Consider the following 15,506-nt stretch of genomic DNA (forward strand, 5'->3'; position numbering starts at 1 on the left):
TACCTCTTTCTTTTTTGGCAAGTGGGCTCAGTTTGGGGGTTGTCCTCTCCATTCCTCCCGCTCCACGGGGCTTGCGGCTGTGGCCCTGCAGGGTTTTTTCTTTCTGCCCACCCACTGGTCTGTTTCGGCAGGGTACACAGCTGCTACCCTGGCCTCACAGGCTTATAAGCCTCTCCCTCTGCTGCTGGCGGCTTCTGCTCCAGTGGCTCCTTTTCCTGACCACTGATAGGGGGGTTCGCTTAGTCACCTACCTGACCTTGCAGAATCTTGCATCTGCGGCTTCCAGGGATTTTTTCCCTGTCCTCCATTCGCCATTTTGTTTTTCTGTCATCTTGCTCCTCCATCTGCCATTTGTTTTCTTACTTTTTCTTGCTCTTTTACTCTTGAGTTTTCTGTTTTCCCATCCTGTTCCCATGCCTTTTTCTACTTCTATTTCATCACCTCTGTTCCTTACTGTTCCTTTTGTCTCAGGCAGAAGGTAGAGTTTAGTGCTAAAAAAAAATTAATTAAAAGGCAGATTGAATTGGATTTGGAGCTTCACCGCACCCCTCTACTTTGTGCAATTATCTTTGGCTCCTGAGTCACCGCACCCCTCTACCAGTGCATATGTTACTGATTGGCTACCACATCCCTCTACTGCGTGCGTGTACACCATGGCAGGCCTGGTGGTGCTCACGGATGCCATTGTCCATACTTCTGAGGTGGACCAGCAAGGCACCTCTCTTGCCCTACCTGTTCAATCCATGACTGATTCCATGGTGGCTTCTAAGACACTCTCCAAATGTAAAGCTACCAAGCACCACTCCAAGTCAGGCTCCAAGACTAAGCATTCTTCCAAGCAGCTGGCAGCCAGGCGGGTACAATATGTGACTACTCTGACTTCTTGGGAAGGGTCCTTGCCTGCTGTCAACATTTCTAAGGGAGACTCACTGGTTGAGAGGACCACCAAGGGTCCAGAAAGATTGGCAGCATCTTTTCTTTCACCATCAGCCTGCTCAGATGAGGAATTTGATGTTTTTTCAGTTCCGACTCCAGTTCCTGTGGTTCCAGACTGTCAACCATCTGGTCCTTTAAATCTACCTTGTTGGCTTGCTTCTGATCAGCATGCTTCAGGGGCAGAGCTTGGAAAAGTTACTTTTTTGAACTACAACTCCCATCAGCCCAATCCAGTGGCCATGCTGACTGGGGCTGATGGGAGTTGTAGTTCAAAAAAGTAACTTTTCCAAGCTCTGTTCAGGGGCTGTGGAACTGCTTTCTATCTCAGCCTTATCTGGGTCCTCTGTCATTCCAACTTTGTGTGCCTCTACTCACCATCCAGGGCCTTCTCTTACTGCAGCTTCACCACACAGTTTGTCTGCTCCAGCACTACAACAGCTTTTTCCTTACAGCCTCCACAGATCCCATTACTCAGCTTGCAGTTCACACCTGAATTTGTTTCTCAACTGCAGGAGGCACTATTAGGTTTGATTTCTTCTGACCTAAGGAGACCAGCCTTCTCTCTCCAGGTTCCCATTCAGCTCCCTCCAGCTCAGCACCCACTTAAGCTTCAGTCCCTGATTCCAACTCATCAGCAATCCCAGCTTCCTGCTCAGCACCAGGTTAAGGCTGCTACCCTACACTGTCGGTCAGAGGACCTTTGAGCTGCCTGTCCGAGTCCCTTTGACATTCCCAGAGGCCACAGCCTTAGATGAGGGGCTGGATCCATTAGGGCCTCCCATCATGCTCAAGGATGATGTGGACAACTGGAGTGGATAATCTGAGGTGGAGGAGGATACCTCTCATTGCCTTTTTGAGTCTACTGATTTTCTGCCTCTATTTTGCAGGACTCTGGACACCTTGAGTCTCCAGTCAACTTCATCAGAACCCACTCCTCCAGTGAAGGTGGCTAAGGTTCTAAAAGCTCCCAGGTCTGCAGCCATTCTTTTCCAGTTCCTGATTCTCTGGACAAACTGCTAGAAGTCTCTTCCTTGGCCAACAAATGTTACTCCTTGGAGTCTGAGTTCATGAACTATTTGAGAGTTCTGGTAGTTAACGAGCCAGTTTCCGGTTTGTTTTCTAAATCCTCCTCCCCAAGGAAGGGGATTCTCAGCTTAAGGATCCTTCAGACTTGCCCTTTGAAAAAACCCATGATGCCACTGCCTAGTCCATTCAGGCATCATGTGCCTCATCCTGTTTGTGAGAGCTTCCATTATGTGGCTCGACAAACTGTAGGATAAGCCTAATCCTGATTCAGTTAAGGTTAGGAGGACTTTAGTAAAGGTATACAAGTCAGCAGCTTTTGTGGCGGAAACCACTCTTGATGCGACACAGTTGTCAGCCTATGCCATGTTGGCCAGGGTAGCGGCATGGCAGACTCTCTGGCTTTGTCATTGGAAGGCTGATACAACAGCATGGGTCAACTTTTCTACAGCTTTGTATGCTGGCTTCATGCTCTTAGGAAAGGAGGCTCTCAAGTCTGTTTTGGTAGATCCGAAGGACAAGCAAAAAACAGTGTTAGCCACCAACAAAAGGGAGGATCTGTGGACCTGTTGGAAATTCGCTCCATGCCGTTCCTTCTAGCGCTTTCGAGGAGTGTGATCTGCAGGGAAGGGGCTACGATTTTCATTCCTCCAGGGTTTCCTCATCCAAACAGCATTTCTATAGCCAGACTCTGGGAAGGTCAGGGCAGTCCTCCTTCTCTGGAAGAGGGGGTCATCAACATCAAAAATATTGACGCCATTCCGGTGGGTGGCAGACTGCTCCACTTTGTGAATAATTGGCAGCATATGTCAGTGGAGAGAGCTTAAAACCCATGGCTATGCGATAGAATTTTGGCAACTTCCTCCATGCAGATTTGTACTCTCTGCTCTCTCCCGGTCTCTGGAGAGGTGTGTGGTGATGGAGGAGGCCATTTGTCACCATGGGGGCGTTGCAGCAATAGAGCCAGTGAGTCCAGATGAATATTACTCAGGAGTTTCTGTTTGCAGTTCCTTAAATGGACAGCTCATTGAGGGCCATCCTAGACCTCAAATTCTGGAACAGGTTTGTGAGGTATTGGTGTTTCAAGATGGAGTCTCTTGCATCGATCATGGAGAGGTCATTCAGGATTACTTAGCGTCGATCGACCTGACAGAAGCCTGTCTTCACATACAGATACGACCTGCTCACAGATGCTTTCTGAGATTCACCTATGATCAGGCCAACTTTCAGTACCAGGGCTGTGCCGTTTGGTCTCTTGCCAGCTCCAAGAGTGTTTACAAAAGTGATGGTTACCCTAGTGGCACACCTCTGGCTTCAGGGTATCCACATCTACCCATACCTGGACGATCTTTTAGTTTGGGCGGGCAGTTTGAATCAGGCAACACGTGAGCCTCACTCTCGCAGTCCTGGGGGACCATGATTTTCTGGTGAATCTGGCAAAGAGTCACCTCTCTCCAACTCAGCAACTTCAACATTCGGGGTGCCATTCTGGACGCAGCTCTAGCCGTGGTTTATTTATTGCCAGAGGGAATTTCAACTATCAGTTATGGCACTATCACTGATACGTCTCAGGACAGCCAACATCATGCTTCTTACCAAAGCTTTGCAGTTGCTTGTGTTGATCATACAAATTATTCCCTACGCTTGCCATCATACTTGACACCTCCAGTAGGCTTTATTGCCCTTTCAGCTGAGCATTGCCAACTCAAGACACCAGAGGATTTGTCTTTCTCCCTTCCTGTGGTCTTTCTGGTGGTGGTCAGTGTCCTGGAGCATTCAGAAGGGGTCTCCTTTCTGGGAGCCAGTTTGGACCCTGATCACGATACCAGCCTGACTGATTGGGGGCCCATTGCAATTCCCAGTTGCTTCAGGTACCTGGTGTGTGACCGAGGCAGCTCACAGCATAAACTGGTTAGAGTTGAGGGCAGTTCGTCTGGCCCTGCTTCATTTTGGTCTGAGGCTTCAGTTTACCCATGTCCTGGTCCATACTGATAGTCACATCTGAATTGGCAAGGGGACACTCATTCTCAGAGTCTCCAGGCAGAGACTACTGTCATCTTCAACTGGGCTGAGGGTCACCTTCAGTTGTTGAGGGCAGAACTTCTCAGTGGAGTGTTGACTGTCATGGCGGATTGGCTCAGCAGACAACAGCTGACATCATAGGAGTGGAGGCTTCATCCTGAGGTGTTTCTTCATCTGATCCACTTATTTGGCTCCCTGAGCATGGATCTGTTTGCTTCAAGTCACAGCACTCATTTTCCCTGGTTCTTCTCAAGATATCTAGAGAAAAATGCAGTCAATCGATGCTCTTCAGGCTCCTTGGCCAGATGGCCTGCTGTATGCCTTTCCCACAGTTTCCCTGTTGAGCCAGGCCCTGAGGAAACTTCATCAGGAAAGGGCTCAGATGGTGCTTCTTGTCCTTCTGGCCCTTACCGGCCATGTTGTCCGTGATTTTTGGATCTCCTGACTCTGTTGGTTGTGGAACCATGCAAGTTACCAACAAAGCCAGATTTTCTGTCTCGGGGCCCTGTCTGGCATTCGGATCCCAACTGGTTGAGTCTGATGGCCTGGTGTTTGAGCAGAGACATCTGACCCTTTCCAGCCTTTTTCAAGAGGTTATTGATACCATCCTGGCTTCTAGGCAGCCTTCTATTTACCAAAGCATCTGGTCTGTGTTTACCAATTGGTGCACTTCTTGCGGTGTCCAACCCTCCAGAGCCAAGGCTCAACAGGCCTTGGAGTTTCTTCACAGGGGTTTGAAGATGGGACTGAAACGCAAAACTCTACATCATCATTCTGTTGCATCTGTTTTGCCGGTTACTTCATTTGGTGCCCATCCTTTGGTTAAATGTTAAAGTGACCTCCGTTTTTCATTGCACCAGGAGATTGTTTTACTGTCATTCTGTTCCAGTCCGATGCATCTGCTGGAGAAGTCCTGGTGTTCCCTTGATGTCTGCAGAGCTCTCGAGGTCTACTTGCCTCATACCTGGAACATAAGCTTGACTGAATCTTTGTTTTCTTTCATCCACAAATGTTGGGGAATCTTGACTCCTGTGCATTCCTGCCTTTGGACATTAGTCGGTGCTACTGCCCACCTGATGGCATGATACCTGCGTAAACCACTTTTCAAGTAAGACCAATGTTCTGTTTTGTCTACATCCAAAGTGATGTACATGCCCAAAGGCTTGTGCAGTTTTAAACGAAGTGAACAACTGAAAATAAAAAATGCTGCTGCTCACATCACCTTGCAAACAACTTCCCACTTTTCTGGAAGTCCTTCCCTCTAATCCCTAATGCATGGAGCTCTGTAGTTCCTTAGTGGTAAGAGAAATGTACATTGCATTGGTTCAGGGGAGCTTTTAATTTATTTATTTATTTATTTATTCAACTTTTATACCGCCCGACTAGCGGTAGCTCTCTGGGCGGTGAACACAAGTACAATAAAATCACACAATACAATACAACAGAGCATATAAAAACAACACAAACTAAAATCAATACAACATATTTAAAATTGGATTAACTTAAATTGAAATTAACTTATTGTTTTTATTCCATATTCTATTAAGTTGAGAGCTGGCAGTGAAAGCAAATGAAGTCCTGTAGGTAAACAAAAGGGCACCTGAAAAGTTTCCCTGTGCACATCTTATCCATGGTGGGATTAGGCTCCCAGCCCACTTACCATTCTCGCATAGAACAACATTTGCCGTAGGGCCTACATGCACAAAAGGTGCTTGGTTTTTTGAATAGAAGCAAAGGTGGACATCAAAGGGATAGTGGAAATAATTTATTTAGTACAATGTGTTTCAAGCCTTGTGACACTACTACAGGGGCAACTGGTTTAATCTGAATGGACTTGAAACATATTGAGCTAAATCATGTTCAGTCTAGTTTTGAGGTGTTCTCTGTTCCCCACCCTGCCCTCAGGCAGTCTTTGGATAGAACACAAAAGGGGTAAAAGTTTTAGGAAACTTAGTAATTAAACACAAAATAAATATCTAGGGTATGTAGCCGATGGGCCCTGTTCAGCTCTGATCTTACCCTCTTCCTTTGGGGAAAAATCATAAAAACTTAGTTATAGGTTAAAGAGCTATTAACTGTGGTATAAACTTTGTATCTCAGTAGCATGTTGGTTTCATTTGTATGCAGACAACATGTTTTGCTTTTCAACTTGGATGGCAATTGAGTGTGGCTTTACACTGCTAAATAGTTTTTTCAAAATTACTATTCTGTCCGAGAGAGTGGTTGTAGAACAAAGTGTTTCTGATTATTCAGGGTGAATGGCATTACATGGATGCTAAGTTGATGATACCACTTACCTGAAATACTTGGAAGGCTGAAACACTTTTGTGGTGCATTTATGATGCACATGTAGACAAACGTGAATTGAAGAGTGGATTCACCCAACCACTTTCTCCCCACCATGAAGTAACATTTGCATTTCCATTCTGTGTATAAAGAACTTTTAAAATCTTGAGAACAAGACTTAAGATGTATTGGGTAATTCCTGGCCTTGAGGAGTTTGTGAGGATGATGTGTCCTTGCACACCTATACTATTTTACAGAGTTCAATTTGAAATACTATCCAGCAGACTCTTTCATATACAAATGTGCCTTTTTGAAGCTAGGGCAAGTTGAGGGGTATAGTCGAGTGGAAATAAAATGCATGGTTAAAAAATCAAGCCACTGTAGAGCCATTAACAAGAGCTACTTTATCTAATGGAATCTTTAGACTGGAATAGCTGTTGAATTGGAATGGAAGGGGGTAGGGTTTGGAACAACCCCCCTGAATATATTTATAGAGCTGCTGAAATGTGTGCACCAAACCCACACTACTTAATATGCTCATTAGGTTCATCACAGTAAACAAAGTATTCTCTCTTTATAATGAGGAGGAGAAACAAATCATGATTCAGTCGTATTGAATTCTTACTTAAATATTTGGAAGCCTTAATTAGCTCTGCATTTAAGTAATACTTCAGTTAACAAAGTAGATGCTTTCCTGGACATTACTTTTTTAACAGAAACTTTGGTACCGGAGGTAGGAATAACATGGAAAGAATAGGAATAGATTCCTACATCCGCTCATAGATGGTGGAGGGAACTTCAACAGGGGTTTTAAAGGGTGCCTACGTGGCACCCATCCCCTCTCCTTCCTTTGAATCGTATTGGATCCTTCTCTCCCTAGCCTGGGGAGAAAGCAAAAGATCTCTTTAATGAAAGACAAACACACAGGCTTGTCATTTTCACTCTAGCAAAGCAAAGGCACAGGCATATCAGTTTATTGATAGCAAAGCAGAGATACAGCTAGTCAGCTTCACCTTAAAGCAAAGGCAGAGACTTGAGAATTTATCCAGAGTGAAAGCAAAGCTAGTCAGTTTCACCTTAAAAGCCTTCCTGAAAAGGAACTGCTTTACTGGAGGATTTGTTAACTGAGGTATTACTGTATTTTCTTTTTAAAGCTGCAGTCATCTCTATGAAGACCCATAGCAACCACAACAAAAAGGGAAGGAGAGGGGGGAAATGAAAGAAAGACATGGGCTGGGTACTCTTATGAATGTAGTTATTAACTATATATACTTTTGTAGTACTACATGCATATAAGAAATCTGATATGGTAATACATTCCACAGTGATTAATTTATCAATGGAATATGATAAGAGGTTGCTTACATTGTTAACTGCTTATAAAATCCAGTTTATTTCTAAATCATAAGTTACATCTGGAAAAGCAGTTCTTTCTTTCCACTCTGGGCTCCTTCTGGCTGGAAGAGTGGGATGTAAATAAACAAACAAACAAGAAAATAAATACATAAATACCCTTGAATAAAATCATAGTCAGAATCACTTTACTGGGGGATCACTCATTTATTTGGATTGTGATTCTTCTGTCATGGGTCAAGCAGGTATTTAGCAGATAATTCTCTTTCATTGTAGAAGATACCAAAATAAAATAAGATGTAGGTGAATGGGCCTTCTGCTTACTGGGGTCAGTTTATATTTTACACATCAGAACACTCAAAAGGAGGAATCTTGCTTGAAAGCTTGCAGTTTTCTGCTTTGGAATGAGCTGCTATCAATGTTGTTGGTTCTTAAATGGATTTTAACATGTTTAACTATTTTGCCACACTTCCAAATGCAGTGAGGGAATGTCTTTCACTAATTTTCCATAGGAGGACTGCCATCAAGCGGTTATAGCTCCACCTATCGTCCGAAGGCAAGAATGTTTTTGAAGTCAAGACTAGGGGCGTCAGGCCCCTCCCACTCTCCAGTTCATTCTTGCCTTCATCCGTGCAAGTTGGATATATAGCTAGCGTCTAGATAAGTTTTTGTGTATTTGTGTGACAGGGTGTGGAGGTTTTGTGTGTGTATTCCACGTTATTTCCTTCCCTCTGTCTTTTACTTTAGAGTCTGTGGGACTGACTGTACTTTGTTTGTCTTTGTACTTAAGGGGGATCCCCTTTTTGTCTATTTTTTTCCCTTAGTCCATAGCTATTTACTGGGAGACCGCGGCTGCGGTTCTCCCTTCCTAAGGCGGCGGACGCAGCCTTGTTACGGGAGCTTGCGGCTGCAGCTCCCTGCCTAGCCGAACGGCGATTCTGGGAGACCGCGGCTGTGGTTCTCCCTTCCTCAGCCGGCGGACGCAGACTTAATCCAGGAGCTTGCGGCTGCAGCTCTCTGCCTTGCGCCGCCGCTCTTTTTTAACTCGCCGCCTATTTTTGCGGCAGCTCCCTTAGTTTTTTCTCCAGAGCCTGCGGCTGCGGCTCTTTCTACTTTCAGTGTCCCTTTCTGGTTGGGCTGCCCCGCCTCCCCAGGCTTGTTCTGCGGCATTTTAAATCTTGCCGCGACTGCCTTCGGAGCCTGCGGCTGTGGCTCCTTATTCCTCTCGCTTGCTGAGTTTGTCCCGCGGCTGTAGAGATCTGGCTCACTCTCTAAGCCGTGATCGCGCTTCTCAGCCCCGCGGCTCCAGAGCGTTTTTTGAGGCCATTTTTTGAGCTTGCTGGTGCTCCCCTGTGACCACCATTGCTTCTTCATCGTCCCAAGCCTTTCTGATTGGCCAATTTTCCCGCTCTTTTCGCGGGCGCCATTTTGTTCCTCCCCCTTTTTTCCCGCCCTTTCTGTTTGGTCCTTTCCATAGTAACCGATTCTGTTCTAGGCCTTTTCTGTCAGTTTCTGCCTTTTCTGTCAGTTTCTGTGTGTATGCTGCAGAGCAGAACCTCTATAATCCTGCTATAAGTTCTTCAACACAAACTGCTGCCTGAAGCTGACTATTGAAGCTGTTTCGTGTATCCAGCCTAGTTGGAACTGTACATTCTGCCCCATCCGTGGCCGTGTGCAAAGCCTGTTTGGAACTGTGCATTCTGCCCCATCCGTGGCCGTGTACCAAGGCTGTTTGAAATTGTACATTCTGCGTATACTCAGGCTGTCTGGAACTGTACATTCTGCCCCATCCGTGGCCGTGTACCAAGGCTGTTCGATCTGTACATTCTGCCCCATCCGTGGCCGTGTACCAACGCTGTTGATACTGTACATTCTGCCCCATCCGTGGCTGTGTACCAATGCTGTTGAAATTGTACATTTTGTCCCATCCGTGGCCGTGTACTTAGCCATCTGAGCCGGTACATTCTGCCCTATCCGTGGCCGTGTACTGAGCCTGTTCGGGTCTGTACATTCTGCCCCATCCATGGCCGTGTACTGAACCCCCTAGAAAATATACGATGGCGGAACAGCCAGTGACAACTCAGGCAACCAAGCCGAAACAATCTAAGGCGGCCAAGCATAAGCACACCAAAGCGGTTGCCAAAACTAAACATCTATCCAGCCACAGCACAACCAAGCGGCCACGCTACGTCTCTGTTCTGGTTTCTGAGGGGGCGGGCCAGGAACAGTTAACGAATCTATTTCACTCTCCAACTGCATCCTCCTCCGAGGAGGACTTTGCTGGGTTTCCTGACCAAACAGCAGCTAGCCACCCTCCTCCCATATTACCACCTAGGGCTTATTCATCTTCACAGCCTGCTGAGCCGTCCATAACGTCGCCTCTACAAGCGCAACCATCTACCTCACCGGGGCGCCAGCTGTCTCATGAGTTCATATCACAACTACAAGACATGCTGTCGTTCTTCACTCAAACACAGTCACTGTCACAAGTCCCCGCCATTCCTCAGAGCAGTGTGGACCACTATGTACGCAATGAGGCAGATCCATCATGCTCTCCAAATCCTTTTGACATTGCCAGGGGCAGGTTTGTTGATGACGTTTCTTGTGGGGAGGAGTCACCATTTGCTGTGCAAGCCGAAGGAGACGAATGGAGTGATCATTTGGAACATGAGGAGGATACATCTTATCGCCTGTTTGATGCCTTAGATTATCAGCCCCTTGCTCGCAGAGTATTGAACACCCTTGGTCTCCAATCTACACAACCTGCAGCTGCCACTCCCGCTATTAAAGGGGCCAGGGTCTTGAAATCCCCCACATCAGCAGAGCACTACCTTCCTGTGCCAGATCCTATTGCTAAACTGGCCAAGGACGAATGGTCTCATCCATTACAAACACGCTGTTTTAACGCCTTTGCGGACAGACTTTACTCTTTGGCTCCGGACTTTACAAGCAGACTGGCCGTCCCTGGCATAGATGAGCCGATCTCCAGTCTAGTCTCTAGATCCCTTTTGCCGAGGGAAGGAGATTCACATTTAAAGGACGCCACTGAGCGGAGGCTGGACTTTGCCTTACGCAAGAATCATGAGGCCAGCGCTTTCTCCATGCGAGCCTCTGCATCAGCTTCCATCTTTTCCAGGGCAGCGATGATGTGGTTGGATGACCTCTTAGATGATCCTAATCCCGATCCTGTCTCCCTGAGGAGGTCACTGATGAAATTGTGCAAGACAGCGGCTTTTGTGGCTGATGCCACCTTGGACGCAAATCAGCTGGGAGCATGAGCTATGGCAGCTCAGGTAGTCACTCGACGGACCCTCTGGCTTCGTCACTGGCAAGCGGACTCTACAGCCAGAGTTAATTTATCAAGGGCACCTTATTCCGGCTCATTACTCTTCGGCGAGGAAGCCCTAAAGGCAGTGCTTGTTGACCCCAAGGATGCTCGAAAGCCTGTCTTGGCCACTGTCAGGAACATTGATCGCAGGCCTTTCAGATGTTTCACCTCATACCGCACAACCCAGCCCTTTCGAGGAACGCGGCCCGGGAGACGAGGCCGCGATTTCCGAACCTATGATATCCGTCCCTCCAGGGGAGTCTGCAACAGACGTTTCCCAGGCAGAGGTCAGTATCAGGGGCGCAGAGGTACCTCAATGTCCTCATATAGGGGAGGGTCTCGCCAGCACAGACAATACTGACGCGATATCGGTTGGGGGCAGACTGCTTCTGTTTGGAGACCATTGGCTGCGTCTGACTCAGGTCGCCTGGATCAGAGATCTTTTTTGTTATGGCTATGCACTAGAGTTTTTGGCAATTCCTCCGGACAGATTTCATCCCTCCCCTTGTCCCAGGGCACCAGCCAGGCACTGCATCATACAGACAGCCATACATCACCTCTTGGACACAGCGGCGATAGAGCCAGTCCCTACAACAGAGAGGTCGGAAGGGGTGTACTCCCTCCTATTTGCTGTGCCCAAACGAGATCTGTCATGGAGGGCGGTGTTGGACCTCAAGTTCATCAACCATTTCGTAAAGTATTGCAGGTTCAAAATGGAATCCCTCCACTCCATTACAGAAAGCCTTCAAGAAGGAGACTTCCTGGCTTCTATCGACCTAAAGGAAGCATATCTCCATGTGCCTATTTGCATAGCCCACAGAAAATTCCTTCGGTTTGCTTTCGGCCCCCAGCATTTTCAATATCGAGCGATGCCGTTCGGCCTCTCATCTGCCCCGAGAGTATTTACCAAGGTGCTACTCGTACTAGTGGCTTACCTCCGGCTTCAAGGGGTCCATATCTACCCCTACTTGGACAATCTTTTAATACGGGCGAGTTCCAGGGAGCTGGCTCATCGCCATCTAACGCTCACGCTCCATGTCTTGCAGGCCTACGGCTGGCTAGTCAATTTCGACAAAAGCCATCTCCAACCAACCCAACACCTACAACATCTAGGGGCGATGTTGGACACCCTGCAGGCGATGGTGTTCCTGTCTCCAGACCGCATAACTGCTATCACAGACATCGCACGGTCTCTGATGCACCACACAACCGCAGACGTCATGCTTCTAGCCAGGGCTTTCGGAATGTTGGTGTCCACCATCCATATTGTGCCATGGGCTCGAGCTCATACTCGCCAACTCCAGTGGGCTTTGTTGCCGTTTCAGCAGGACATTGCCAGGTCAAATCATCGAGCAATTCCCCTGAGCCCCGCACTGCGTCTTTCATTCTGCTGGTGGACGAGGGTCCAACATCTCACCCAGGGCACTCCGTTCAGAGAACCCCGCAGGACTGTTATCACCACAGATGCCAGTCTCCTCGGCTGGGGAGCCCGCTGCAACTCCCAGTTCGTTCAGGGGGTTTGGACCGAAGCAGAGCAGACTCAGAGCATCAGTTGGCTAGAACTGAAGGCTGTCCACTTAGCTCTGCTCCATTTTCAGTCTCTGTTCCACTTGGACCATGTTCTCATTCGAACGGACAACACGTGTGCCAAATCTCATTTAAACAGACAAGGGGGGACCAGGTCCCATCCTCTGCAGAACCTAGCTTCCCTCATATTCGACTGGGCAGAGCAACATCTGCAATCCTTAAAAGCAGAACATCTCAGAGGAATTTGGAATGTGACAGTAGACTGGCTCAGCAGACAACAGGTCTTTCCGGGAGAATGGAATCTTCATCTGACCATTTTCCATCTTCTCCGGTGTTGGTTCGGCTTCTTCTCAGTCGATCTATTTGCCTCCAGTCGCAATTGCCAGCTACTCAGGTACTTCTCTCGATACCTGGACACGACAGCAGAAGCGTGGATGCCCTATCGCTACCGTGGCCGGATGGCCTATTGTACGCCTTCCTTCCAATACCACTGTTAGCCAGAACCTTGAGAAAGGTGTGACGCGAGAGGGCCAAACTGGTTCTGATAGCTCCATATTGGCCCCGTCGACCGTGGTTCTCGGATCTCCTTGCCATGTCAGTGACGGACCCTTGGACGCTCCCGGTCAGGCCAGACCTCTTATCCCAGGGCCCAATATTGCATCAGGATCCCAATTGGCTCAAGCTAACAGCGTGGCTTTTGAACGGGGACATTTAAGGTCTGCTGGCCTGTCTGACGCTGTTATTGACATTATCTTGGCCTCGAGATGACCATCCACCACCTGTATATATCAACATACTTGGGTGGCATTCTGCAGGTGGTGTCAGTCCCAGCACCTCTATCCTTCCCAGGCCACAATACAACAGGTGCTGCAATTCCTTCATAGGGGCCTCCTGATGGGACTTTGACCCAACACCTTATGTAGACATGTGTCCACTCTGTCATCCATTCTCTCAGTGTCCTCCGCTGGTGCTCCTATTGCCTCGCACCCATTCATCAAACGTTTTCTGAGGGGAACCGCATTATGCTCACCGGCTGTATTCCACCGTTTTCCCTCATGGAGTTTGTCGAAGGTCCTACAGGCTTTACAACGCCCTCCGTTTGAGCCCCTTAGGTCTGTGCCTTTACGTCTGTTGTCATTCAAGGTCCTGTTCCTGATCGTGATCACCTCTGCGAGACAAGTTTCGGAACTGGGTGCATTGTCTTCTGCCCGCCATCTCTGTGTCTTTCACAAGGACTCTGTTGTGCTGAAAACTGATCCTTCCTTCCGTCCCAAGGTCAATTCAGTTTTCCATTGCAACCAGGACATTGTTCTTCCTTCATTTTGTCCGAATCCTACCCATCCTCTAGAGAAGGCTTGGCATTCATTGGATGTTCGGAGGGCTCTCAAGACCTACCTTACTGCAATGGATTACTGCAATGCGCTCTACGTAGGGCTGCCTTTGAAGACAGTTCGGAAGCTACAGCTAGTGCAAAATGCGGCTGCCAGATTGCTAACAAGGACCAAGCGGTTCGAGCACATAACACCTGTTCTGGCTCACTTGCACTGGCTACCAATATGCTTCCGGGCCAGATTCAAAGTGTTGGTATTAACCTATAAAGCCTTATATGGCACGGGACCATATGGAACGCCTCTCCCCATACGAACCGGCCCGTACACTACGTTCTGCTACGAAGGCCCTCCTCCGGGTTCCGACTCATAAAGAGGTCCGGAGGGTGGTGACAAGATCTAGGGCCTTCTCAGTGGTGGCCCCCAAGCCGTGGAACAGTCTTTCCGAGGAGGTGCTCCTGGCGCCGACACTGATATCCTTTCAGCGCCAGGTTAAAACCTTCCTCTTTTCCAAAGCATTTTAATTTAAATTAACCTGATTTTCATATTTGTTGTATTGATTTTAGATTGTTCTTATTTTATATGTTCTTATTGTATTATATTGTGTATTTTATTTTATTCTTTGTGTTCACCGCCCAGAGAGCTATTGCTAGTCGGGCGGTATATAAGTCTAATAAATAATAATAATAATAATAATAATAATAATAATACCTGTCTAGGACCCAGGATATACGACGAACTGAGTCTTTGTTTATATCCTTTCATCCACGTTCTATGGGGCATAAAGTAGCTAATTCCACCTTATCCTGCTGGTTGTGTGCATGTATTACCTTAGCCTATGAGTCCCTTAAGCTTCCAGTTCCAGCTAGTATAACAGCTCATTCCACTAGGTCAGCGGCCACTACGGCTGCTTTTGCTACCAACGCTCCTGTTGCTGGTATTTGCAGAGCTGCTGTTTGGTCTACCCCACACTCGTTTATAAGGCATTACAAAATAGATCGTTATGCCTCTGCTGATGCCTCTTTTGGCAGACGAGTGTTGCAACAGGTTCTTAATGATGATTAGGATGTGGGTGGTCCCTCCCTGTTATGGGCTGCTTTGGTACAGCCCGCTTGATGGCAGGCCTCCTATGGAAAATGGACCATTGGTCTCACCTGAAGGGTGATTTTCATAGGAGGACTGCCATCACGACCCTCCCAGTTGGAGGATACCTGGATACCCAGATATTTTTGGGTTTTTTTTATATACTCCTGTTATGCTATTATATTAGATTTACTAGTGAAGTCAAGACTGCTATTAATGTTATATCGCTACGTTAGAGTCATATTATGATTATTGCTATTGTGTTATGTCTTTGCTGGTAGGCCCGTTGGCCTTTTCTCCTGCATTTTTAGATATCTCTGTTTGGACTCGCTGCGAATGAACTGGAGAGTGGGAGGGGGCTGACGCCCCTAGTCTTGACTTCAAAAACATTCTTGCCTTTGGACGATAGGTGGAGCTATAACCACATGATGGCAGTCCTCCTATGAAAATCACCCTTCAGGTGAGACCAATGGTCCATTTTCAGATTCTAGAATTGAATGAAAGCACTGTAAATGAATAAAAATGTTTTTTAAAACTATGTAGGAACATGAATAGAAGAAAAGCAAAAATACTTTGTTAGTAAGAACTTACTTGCTCTTTTATCTTCAACTTTGAACCAG

The 15,506-nt window shown here is 47.2% G+C and overlaps 1 protein-coding gene across 5 annotated transcripts in view; it reads left to right on the forward strand.

The window, feature by feature from the left end:
* Positions 1 to 15,506, forward strand: part of CWF19L2 (CWF19 like cell cycle control factor 2) — a 133,417-nt gene that overhangs the window by 40,551 nt on the left and 77,360 nt on the right. For 4 of the 5 annotated variants that reach the window (XM_061628682.1, XM_061628686.1, XM_061628683.1 and 1 more), the window contains one exon: positions 1,824 to 1,907. The exons of the other annotated variant lie outside the window; for it this stretch is intronic. In XM_061628682.1, coding sequence (XP_061484666.1) covers positions 1,824 to 1,907 — 84 coding nt within the window. The remainder of the gene's footprint in view (positions 1 to 1,823; positions 1,908 to 15,506) is intronic. 5 annotated transcript variants of the gene reach the window in all.

This window comes from Rhineura floridana, chromosome 5 (genome assembly GCF_030035675.1).
Source record: "Rhineura floridana isolate rRhiFlo1 chromosome 5, rRhiFlo1.hap2, whole genome shotgun sequence".
Lineage (NCBI taxonomy): Eukaryota > Metazoa > Chordata > Lepidosauria > Squamata > Rhineuridae > Rhineura > Rhineura floridana.